This window comes from Protopterus annectens, chromosome 2.part1 (assembly GCF_019279795.1).
Source record: "Protopterus annectens isolate FY-2018-M chromosome 2.part1, PAN1.0, whole genome shotgun sequence".
Taxonomy (NCBI): domain Eukaryota; kingdom Metazoa; phylum Chordata; order Ceratodontiformes; family Protopteridae; genus Protopterus; species Protopterus annectens.
Genome location: NC_056729.1, coordinates 1,797,057,977 through 1,797,070,031, shown reverse-complemented (window position 1 = coordinate 1,797,070,031; position 12,055 = coordinate 1,797,057,977). Strand labels below are relative to the sequence as shown.

Here is a 12,055-nt window from a genome sequence, read left to right as displayed (position 1 = left end):
CTTGAAAATACGTTAATGGGAATTCTGTGATGGTCTAGCAACAATTCACTCAGAAAACACATGACGAAATTGAAACGCGGGCAATTTTTTTCTATAGCTACACCTTGCAATGCAACATAATAAGGTCATTAGACATCAATGCAGTACACATACTCACAGCACAAAATCAATAGAGACTGCTTCTTTTCCTCATTAGCCAACCCATCAAAAATATCATTTTCCTGTGTCTACTTCATATTTCATAAATAGAGCAAACCTAGTTAGTGCACTTAATAAGGAGGGGGATGACGGTGGCAATGCCTCCAACCCCCCCCAAAAGAAAAATCAAGAATGTTCCACTTTACAGAGAGAAAACTTGGCAAAATGGTTTTCTGATGAGTTGGGTCTTGAAAAAACAAACTAAATCCAACCAATATCGTTTTCATTCTAAAGCAAGGTTTGCACTGAAAACATTCTGCAGTTTTACTGCTGTATAAAGGTTATTAGTATGCTTCAGAAGAAAGGCCTCAAATACCCTTTCTGGAAACAAAGGAAAAATGGGAATAAAGGCACAGGTTTCCAGTCTTGGACATCTTCCCACTACTTCTCCTTCTATAAGTACAGACTGCTGCTCGTTCAGCAAGGAAGATGGTCTTAATTCTACCTGGCCCCTGGGGAAAAGGTCAGCAGTGGTAGTTAGCTATGGTCACAGTTAGCACAGAAACTGCAGGACTCATTCATCTAACATGTAAGGTTTTCCACAATCTGATATGAAAGGATAACAAACAGGCAGTACCAGAGAAAGTGAAAGTCAGTTTGATAGGAGGTTACCATTAAACTGAATATATTTCTTAAAAGTAAATTTCCAGCTATTGTCTCTTTTTATATTGGCTTATTTTTAGTCTTCACAGCATGAAAATCTAGGCAATATCATTACCTTGTTTCTTAGGTTGTCTAGTAAAACCTTCCACCATTTTCTACAGTAAACTAAGACATGGAAAAAAAAGCTTTCTGATGAATATCAGACAAAATATGAGAAGTTCCCTGTAAGATATAGGACTCAACAACTACATTTAAGGTCTTGGAAATCCACATCTAATATTAAATCTAATTAGTATAATACCCATTAGTTTAATAAATAGGGTGACTTTATTTTGGGAGAGGGGTGCTAATGTTTTACAAGACATTTTGCCAGCCAGGAGAGATTTTGCTAATGGATGAAACAAACACTGGATGTTTTGCCTAAAAGCATAAATTCTTTTAAGTATTAACATTTTTTCAATCCTCCACACACTGCCATGAAGAAATCTGCACCTGACAGTCCTTGTTTGTCATATTATTGATGGAGACTTCAAGGTAGAGTAATTCTAGGTACAGACATGGGCAACTTCATGCCTTCAAAATCAGATTTTGAATCTTGTGCTAAGCACAGGCATCTCATTACTTCATTTACTGGCTGGGAAAATGCCTTGAATCCTTAACTTTCAGAGGGTGAGACAAGAACCTTCTTTATTGTAAGTGCTGTACCCCCTCTCATACAAAAGTTAGATGAAAGGGGAACAGGGTTGCCAGACTTCGTATCTGCAAGGTAGGGACGAAAAAAAAAAAAAAGGTCTTTAATGCAGAACACAGTTACACATAAAATAAACACGGAGCTTCTCGTATACCGGCATACAGGCCAATCAAAAATCGCTAAACACGGAGCTATTTCTGTTTAATGCGAAACACAAGAAGCTCTGTGTTTAGCGATTTTTGATTGGCCTGTATGCCACGTATACAGACCAATCAAAAAAAAAAAAAAAAAAAAACAAAGCGGAGGCTGGCCGGGATTTAAACCGGCAGGGTGGGACTCGGGATCAGGCTGCTGATCTTGGGACAGTCCCACCCAAATAGGGATGTCTGGCAACCCTGAAGGGGAGAGATGTGGAGTTGAAGACTTTTTCCACCTCTGAAGTTTCCCATCAATCATTTCATTCTTTCTCTGAAGAGGGAAAACCAGCAAGCTACTGCCCTCTGCTGTCCTGATAGGATTCTTGTACTTGAAAAGAGATACCTTGAAGGTGGCTTCAGAGAACTAAATTTTCTTCTGATTTTTATGTAACAGAAAACAGGATTCGGGACAGGGATAAAGAACAGAATAGTATGAGTAAAAGTTTTGCAAAAAATGCAAGTTACCTTTACAGCAGAGGGACAGAATACTTGTCAGCTTTGTTAATGACCACAAATGGGTTACTGGCCCATATACTTGAAGATTAATTAAGAGGGTAAGGATTTGATAATGGCGGCCATTATTCAGAGAGATCACTACCTATATGGCTGTCCCCTGCTGCAGTGCTTATAACAATAAACAGGCATACTTGTGCCGAGATGCTGGCATCTATTCCCTACTTGCCTTTCACACTGTAGTAAGCACATGTTGTGCCAATTCAGATCATAACACACACTGCAGCAGAAGGACTGCAGGGTCATCATCAGAAAAATCCCATGTCACCCCTAATATGATAATCCAAAGAAACAGCCTGGTGGTACATTGCCGTTTGATCGATATTTTTGCTGCTCCCCAATATGACGGTACAGGTGTCCCGCAAAAGAGAAATAAATAGATAACAAATGGGTGCAACAATGAGGTTATGGACAAAGAAGATCTGATGACCCATGCAACCTTATGGAGATGTGAGTCAAACCCCTCCCCCAAGCAGAATAAAAGTCCTGCTTGTTCACACTCTGGTGGATAACTGAATAAATGACACAAAAGTCTCAGTGTATGAAACACCTGAAGTTCAGTAAAAAACAAATGTCTTGTATAAAACATTCTGAAAAAAACTAAAGGAGAAAAGTAAACAAACTGACATAGTTACCCGTATTTCTATGAAGTATGAAAGAATGACTAAACAGAGGAATGCCCCCCTTCTTAATGGACATGCCATTTTGATAAATACTGTTTTACTTGGTGATCTCACAGTGACGGACACATAGTGGTCGGTTCTACCATCTATTAATCAGCTCCTGATGGAGCTTTTCTGAAAAATCAGTAGGAGGCTTAATTCAACTTCATCCTCGTATTATCAGTAGGGGGCTTAATTCAGCTTCATCCTCGTATTATCAGTAGGGGGCTTAATTCAGCTTCATCCTCGTATTATCAGTAGGGGGCTTAATTCAGCTTCATCTTCGTATCATACACTTTTTTTTTCACCGAAAGCCACTGACATGAATTTGATGAATAAAATCCACTGATGCCTTTGCCTTTTTGTCTGAATTGTTCCGTACTGGATAAGAGATCAGAATTTTCTATGACACACAGTACAACTAAAGCTTTTTTTTGTCCTCATTTTATCAGTGTTGCAACTGTTCGTTCAATTTTCCACTTGCACATCAAAATGTATCATTTCATTTTGGATTATGCAACAAAACAGAAATGAAAGCAATTTTCATAAACATAACAGACACAGGCAATACCAAATTATGTTTTGGACTGTAAGTGTGCTTTTGTAATAACTGCTTCTAAAGTTTCTAACAGCTCTGCTGTACCTTGTACCATTAAGTTGACAACAGCCTGGGTCACTCCATATGGGTTACTTGCCGAACAACGATATCCTCCCTGATTTGTGTTTCGAGCACCAGTGATAGAAATGACAGATCCATTGTCACTTATCTCCACATTGTCTAAATATATAAAACACCAGTGATTAGTCGGTTTCCTGATTCACAGTGTTATACTTTAATTTAATGCATGTGATAATGCAAAGCAAATGCATTGCAAAGGCAAATAATGTGAGCTATACAAACAACATAACACAAAACCCAACACTGATGACCAAGACAAGCCTACAGCTTAGGATTGGCAAATTATTCACAATTAAGACATCTGCTGCAAGTCACAATGACATTTCACATTATTACAAGCAAGGCTTGCTATACCCAAGAGAGATAAGCTAGCCAGGAATAATATATCAACAGACACCAATTAAAGCAGATCCAGGACTTTAACTCAAAATTAACCAGAGGCACTCCTGGCAGTGCTAAAAAATTTGAATGTCTTGTGACGTCCCTCCTCTGGGCCAGTAATCAAGAAGCCTCAATCCTCACCACTGACAGAGGTAAGGGACATTCACTTGGAACAAAAATAGGTACACACAGTATTTCCAGATGCAGCTCTTTGAACCAAGCACAACTTCCCTTAAGTGCACACAGGGAACACACTCACATCTTGGGGATGGGTTTACCTCTCACTCACCAGGCCTCAAATAAGACTCCTCACTGACACAGCTGTAGAGTTGAGTCCTCAGCTGAGTGTTCCAAGCCAAGTCTTCCATCACCCTCTCTGTGAAACCAGGGCTCTGTGTTCCTGCTCAAAGTAGTTGATGCACACACTCTTTGAGATTTGATTTTCACACACACACACACACACACACACACACACACACACACACACACACACACACACACACACACACACACCTGGGACAGGCTGGCACAGATATACCAGATATGGCCCCTCTGCCTAAACTATAAGGTAGGTACTGCCACCAGAACACTCCATATCCAGCTACTCTAAGGCTCTTATAAGGGTACCCAATTACACTGAGGAAAATTAATACTAATACAAATGGTAGTGTTTGAGCAATGTAGCAAGGCCTTCAGGAGTGGACACAGTGTCATCAAATAAATATAAGTACTGTGAAAGGTTAAAATATTCTCTAAAAGACCAGCCACAATGAAAAGTTTAAATAAATGTAATAATGAACAATAAAAAGAACATGAAAATACTAAATATTTATTCACAATAAACACCAGAGTTTCATCACAGGAAATATTTAACAGAACACAGCTGGAAAGGTTCCCACAGACACAGAAAAACAATACTTAACTAATCTAACTATATTTTCCTGACTGATCTAAAGAATTATTGTTCCCTAATTCACTTACTAGTGCAAGGCAAGATGATGTGGGTGAGTGGTATTCCTTCTTGTCAGGTTTCACAAACAGACTGCTTTGTGACTTCTGTCTCATCTAGTATTAAAGCATCATTTCAGTGCTGGCTTACAGAATGACATCACACACATCTGGTCACCTGACTTCCGGTTTCCATACTACTCCCTTTACTAGAAACTGAACCAGAATAAAGCACATATGTGTCATAATACACACATAGAGCTTTGCTAAAATGTGTTATAGGATCTGGAAGCTATAAAACCATTTGAAAAACTTCCACCCTTCCAGGTTAGCAATTGGTTCACCCCTAAGGACAATACAGTAGGATTCATAGACCTGGTTTTCACAGACATTTTGTCTCTGGCTGCAATCAGAATTGTAAGATACAATCTTTATGGCCTAAACCAGGTAATTTAATTTCAGACTATTTTTCAAAGTCAGCTTTTTCAAAGTTAGCTGGACTGAGATTAACCTCTTCTCTTTCAGTATCCTCTGTTACAATACATTCATTTCAACAGTAACAATACAGTCAGACATACAGGTGTATTTCTTTTTTGTCCAGCAGGACCCACTGTTGGTAAATTATTAACCCAAGCAACTTTAGTTTTACAAATACACTTTCAACACAAGTACCTGTACAAATCAGTTTGATATACAAGTGACATATAATTCTTTACAAAACTCCAGCTAGCTATGCTGGTATATGTTATACATCCACTGCCATACTTCTCCTGGCATAGCTGGCAATACCTCAAATCACCACGTTTTATAAGTGCAATACTTCAATTACCTACTATTAACAGTCTGTAATAAAACTATAATATATCTACAGCTCTGAATGATGTAACCATGATTCAAAGAAGGGTTCGTATGTCACTTTAACAAAAGAAAAAAATACAATAAATTGAGCTGTCATAGAACTGTAAAAATATGACATTGGTCCGCATATCTTAAAGTTGCTACAGATATGTTGAAACACTAAAATAATCATGTTTTAGCAATGGGTAAAAAGGTTACACAAACTATTCAAGACCATCTGCAGGAAAGACTCACCCAAGCAAAATTTTCACTGTTTAAAACCTTAAATCACCAGTAGTGGAGGCCCATGGGATATATGCAAATAACCAGTTAGGTCACGACTGGAGTAAGTCATAACAACTTAAGACTACTTATGCTATACTAAACAGGTCATAAAAATGTCAAAACATGGCATGTATATACATACTAGGGGTTGGATTTATCGGCCTGAATGTATTAGCAAAGACTTTAAAAGTAAATAAGAAAAAGTCATGGGCATTCAGAAGCCATGCAGATGAAACACTTTGTAAATCATTTGGTACTGCACTTGAGCTCAGAACCAGTGCATTTTACATTAAGAAGTTTTTCTGCACTCTGGTGAGAGCAGAGGGCTAAATCAACCCATCCAAGTTGGAAACAGCTGGTGGAAGGCTTACTGTGTGTTTATCTCAAAAGGGCCCACAACAATACCGGAAAAGTGTAGTGTCCTGGAAATCACAGACGCACAGGTGAAAACAGCCCTTTCAAAAGCCAAAAACACAGCGTCAGTGGGGCCAGATGGTGTCCCAGGCTACTTCTTGCATGAACTACAGAATGAACTAACCCCCCAACTAAACACGCTGTTCAACCTCAGCCTCTCCATAGGCTACGTGGAGAATGGTGCACAGCAGCGGTTATTCTGCTCCACAAAGGAGGGGCCACAACTGACGCTGGTAACTATCGCCTCATAAGCCTGACTAGCCTGGTCTGCAAAGCTGTGGAGCACATCATCATGAAACTCTTTAACAAAGACATTGGGAACATCCAAACACTTGACCCGACCCAGTAACGCTTTAAGAGCAGATCATGCCTACTAAACCTGGTTGACTTCTTCGAGACAGTCACCAAGGCCATAGACAAGGGAAAGGTAGTTCACACAGCCTACCTTGACCTCGCCAAGGCTTTTGACACCATTCCCCACTTGAGTATTACAGAAAAACTCACCAGCCTGAACATAAACCCCTACGTCATGAGATAGGTTGCCAACTGGCATACAGACAGCAAGTACAGTTGTGTACACATACCATAAATGTAGATGTTCAAGTGTATTCACTATTGCAGTCATGACATTTGGGTTATGTGCTTGCCATAGCCGATCAGTTGGCCAGATTATCAAAGTCTTGGGTCCTGCGTCAGTTGCTGTCTCATCTTCCATGACGTCAGGTAGTCAGGGGTATAAAGCATGCAGCTGACGCCATTACATCAGTTTTTCTTGCCCCAGATGTCAGGTGCCCCCCTAATGGGAAGCAATTATTTTATATATATATATATATATATATATATATATATATATATATATATATACATATATATATATATATATATATATATATATATATATATATATACATATATATATATATATATATATATATATCTACATACAAGGTTATACCTCCAAAAAAAGCAGATACACCAAAAAGCTTTTAAGCATAGCAAAGGAGAGTAGGGGTATAGCCAAAAGAAGTCAGGGGGCTGGAGGGAGGGTAACCAGGACTGCAACAGTGAATACACTCGAACATCAACATTTATGGTAAGTGTACACAACTGTACTATGTTCTTTGTGTTTCACTGTTGCAGCTATCACATTTGGGTGGATTCCCAAAGCTAAGGATAGGAGGAGGAATTTAGACAGCATTAGGACTAGCTATAAGGCCCTGCAAGACTGGAGTGGCAAAGCCAGCTCTGGATTTAGAGAAAATTGGCAAATGGTAATGCCTGGTGAAAGTATGTACAGAACTCCAGGTAGCAGCTTCTAGGATGTCTCTGTTAGGGAAACCTCTGAGAAAGGCTGTACAGGGAGATGCAGCCCTGGTTGAATGGGGTCTAATCCCCTGTGGGATAGGTTTTCCATGGTGCTTATAGCAGAAATGAATGCAATGGCCTATCCATTTAGAAATGGTTTGCTATGAAATAGCCTTCCCCTCTGGCCCTGCAGCAAATGCCACCAGCAGTTGTTCAGATTTCCTTTGAGGTTTAGTCCTGTCCAAGTAAAATCTAAGTTGTCTGTGCACATCTAAGGAGTGCAGTATCCGTTCCCCTTTGTTCTGTGGATTAGAAAAGAAGGTTGGCAAATGAATGGATTGATTAAGAGCAACACTGGATACCATCTTGGGCATGAAGGAGGGATTGGTCCTGAGGGACACCCTGTCCGCATGAAAGATGATGAAAGGCCCCACTGCCATAAGGACCTGAAATTCAGATACCCTTCTTGCTGAAGTGATTGTCAAAAGGAAAGCTATTTTCCAAGAAAGGAATTTTAACTTTGCACTTGCAGCTGGCTCAAAAGTTGGAAGAGTGAGTTTTTCCAATACAAAGTTAAGATCCCAGGCTGGAGTTGGGGCTCTCCTGGGTGGTCTTAAGTTTTTGGCCACTCAGAGGAACTGCTTAAGCAGTGGGTGAGAAAAGAGGGGTGGTTCTGTGTTGTAATGAGCTGAAATGGCTGAGGCGTGAATTTTGATGGAGGAAAAGAAAAGGCCCTTGTGAAGCATCTCAGTTAAGTTTTGAAGAATCTGAGATAAATTGGGCACTGCTGTGGCCAACCCTTAAGTTAGGTTCCAGGCACAGAATCTTTACCATTTTGCAGCATACGATTTTCTAGTACTAGGCCTCCTTACCTCCAAAATGACATCCAACACTTGTTTACTGAGGGACGGTAAAGGAGAGATTACGTAATTAGCCAGGCTGCGAGGTTCAGGGTTTGAAGCTGGCAGTGCAGAATCTGGCTCTCCTGCTGAGACAGCAGGGTAGGGGTCTGAGGCAGGTGCCATGGGGCTAGCAGTAACACACTGCGCAAGAGGGGGGTACCAGTATTGGCATGGGCAGTCTGGTGCAATCAGTATCATCCTTGGGTTGTCCTGTTTGATCTTTAGTTCTACTTTGGAGAGAAGAGACAGAGGAGGAAAGGCATAAACTGATTTTTCCAGCTGAAGGACAGAGCATCCACTTTCCAAGCTTGTTTGTGGGGAGTCCTTATGCAGAATTTGTCCAATTTGTAGTTCTGGGGGGAGGCAAACAGGTTTATATGTGGGATCCCCCATTTGTTTATCAACATGTTGAAAGTCTTTGGTTCCAGTTTCTACTCATGTGGGTCCATGAGATTTCTGCTTAGTTCATCTGCCAGTGTATTCAGTTTTCCTGGCAGGAATTGAGCCTGTAGATGCACTTGGTAGCTCAAGGCTGTGTTCCATAGTGCCATGGCTAGTCTGGGAGGGTGTAAGAATGTGTACCCCCCCCCTGCTTGTTTATGTACCACATAACAGTGGTGTTGTCCGTCTTTACCATTAATTGTCCTGGAAGAATGTGGTGCTGTCAGAGCATTCTGTACAGCTAACATTTCTTTTTGATTGATATGCAGGTGCATTTGACTTGGGTTCCATTTGCCTGAATGCACTTCCCTGCCAGGTGAGCCCCCCATGCATAGTCTGATGCATCTGTTATTAGGGTTTGGGCGGCAGGGGGTAGAGTGAATGGTAGTCCCTTTTTCTGGTAGCAGGCCTCTGCCCACCAAAGGAATTCTAACCGTAGGTAAGCTATGATAGGAATCATTGCTTCCAGATCCTGAGAATGTTGTATCATAGGCTTTTTAGATACCATTGTAGTTTCCTCATATGCAGTCTTGCATACAGAATTACTAGAATGCAGGAGGCCATGAACCCCAAGGCTTGCAGTATTTGCCTTGCAGATAGCAGGGTTTTTGTGGCCACTGGTTTGAAGTAAGTTGTCAAATGAATTTGTTTCTCTGGCATGAGGAAAGCCATCTGGGAAGTTGTGTTCAAGCTTGCTCCCAGGAATATAATTTGTTGACAGGGTATCAGCTGTGATTTCTTTTCGTTTCTGGTGTACCCCAGACAAGTTAGCACCTTTTGTACAAATGCCAGATGATTCAAAAGTAAGTCCTGGCTTTCTGCCTGAATTAGACAATCGTCCAGGTATGGGTATATTTGAATATTTCTTTGCGTGCGAAATGCAATGATTGGAGCTAGGCACTTTGTTAATACCTTGGGCGCAGTAGATAAGCCAAAGGGCAGTGCAGAGAACTTATAGTGCATGTAGCCTGCTTTGAAGTGTAGGTATCTTCTGCAAGATTCCCTGAATGGGATGTGCAGGTAGGCTTCCTTTAAATCCAATGTTGCCAACCAGGCATCTTTGCCTAGCATAGGAAACAACTGGTGAAGAGTTAGCATCTTGAATTTTAAAATGACCAAAAAGGTGTTTAAGATAGAAAGGTCCAGGATAGGATGCCATGAGTTGTCTTTTCTGGGTACCAGGAAAAGTCTTGAGTAGAAACCTTGTCCCTTTTCCTCTTCTGGTACAGTTTAAATAGCCTTTGTGCTTAAAAGAGAGAGTACTTGCTTTTGAGCCTCTGCCCACTGACTTGGAGGTAGATCTGGCCAATCGTTTGGGGTTGGTAACATGTGGAAGTGAAATTTGTATCCTTGGGAAACTATGTTTAAAACCCATTTGTCCTGGGTAATGAGTTCCTAGTTTTTTGCCTGCAGAGCAATGTTTCCCCCTAAAGGAGCAGTCAGATGAGAAGTGCTTGGAAGTTTTAAAGTTAAGTCATTGAGACAGTTTACCATAGGTGGAGTCTTACTACTCCCTGATTTGGAAGTGGGAGCCCGCCACTGCTTAGTCCTGTGCGTACCCTGGGACTGAAGCCTGGGTGTTTTGCTGGTACTGGGTTTGGACTGAGAAGGTCTGGAAGAGGCAGGAAAGGACCAATACTTAGATGGGCAATGCCTACTAAATCTTGGAGGCTGTACTTGTAGGAAATGTTTAACAGTTTGCATAGATTTAGCTTTTTCCTCCATCATCTTAAGAACTTCTTCCACTTTGTTGCCAAACAGGTGGTCCTGGTTTAAGGCAGCATCCAGCAATTTAGCTTTAACATGATCTGGCAAGGATTGCTCTTTAAGCTAAGCATGCCTTCTAAGTACAGACCCAGTGACAGCAGCCCTGCAGGATGCCTCAATTGAATCAAAATAACATTGCAAATTATGTTTTCCAACCTGTTCAGCAGAATGCATAAAATCCTGTAAATCCTTATTTTCAGCACAATCAGGAATCAACATCATTTTCTGTTTAAGCAATTTAATACTATGCTGCTGATACTTTAACATATAAAACTGGCAATTTAAGGCTCTAATGGCCAAGGTTGCAGAAGTGTATACCTTCTTACCCCATCTATCCAGCGCCCTGGAGTCTCTATCAGAGGGGGTAGGATTTTTGGCAGTAGAGGCCTTAGTGCCCTTGTGTCCCTGTGAAATGGTCTCAGGATCCACAGTAGGATTTTTGAAAAGGAACTTGTGAGAGTCAGGAACCCTGTAATATCTATCAGGTTTTCTGGGAGCAGGAGGTAAAGAATCAGGGGCCAGGCTAGATTCTGAAAAGGCATCATCAACAATGTCTAGTACAGGAGGGATAGCTAAAGGCCTGTGCTGGGGCAGGAGTAAGAAATCCCTAAGCCTCTTTTTAGAATCAGAGAAATCCTGGCTTTTCCAATGAAAATGCTCCCTAAGAGTATGCAAGGTTTCACCAAAAGATAAATCCTCTGGGGGGGAGCAGAGGGAATAGAGTCCTCTGCATCAGAATCCTCATAGGTAGATAAGTGTAAATCCTGGTCATCAGAGAAAACAGAAATTTCAGAATCCTGGTCAGAAGTATCATAAGCAAATTCAGTCCTAGGTCTCTTAGAGGAGGAGGGCTGGCTTCCCCTGATTAAAGTAATAAGGTATTCAGACATTCTTATCATTTGTTTTTTAGGCATAGAGGCCTGACCATGCAGTCTGGGTGTCGGTTTTCTAGGCATGGTTCAAGTTTTAGGCCTTGAAAAAGAAGATGGCATTGGTTTAATATGCAAGTCAGTAGGCCTGAATGCACCCTCAGAAGCCGGTGCCTGCACAGCGGCTCCAGTCCCATCCAAGGTAGAGACATCCACAGGTTCCACAGTTGAAGCATCTCACGGCATACCAGACTCTGAAAGGGTCTCAGTAGAGGCCTGCGAATTTGAAGTAGCAGGTATCAGGGGCTGCAAAAGTGCCTCCCTGAGTACCGGCAAACTGGCGACTGGCTTAGGAGAAGCATC

The 12,055-nt window shown here is 41.2% G+C and overlaps 1 protein-coding gene across 11 annotated transcripts in view; it reads right to left on the bottom strand.

Annotated features, from left to right (window-relative positions):
• The window catches only part of HSPG2 (heparan sulfate proteoglycan 2), a 2,126,006-nt gene that overhangs the window by 472,175 nt on the left and 1,641,776 nt on the right, over nucleotides 1-12,055 (bottom strand). For all 11 annotated transcript variants that reach the window (XM_044063227.1, XM_044063230.1, XM_044063231.1 and 8 more), the window contains one exon: nucleotides 3,508-3,642. In XM_044063227.1, coding sequence (XP_043919162.1) covers nucleotides 3,508-3,642 — 135 coding nt within the window. The remainder of the gene's footprint in view (nucleotides 1-3,507; nucleotides 3,643-12,055) is intronic.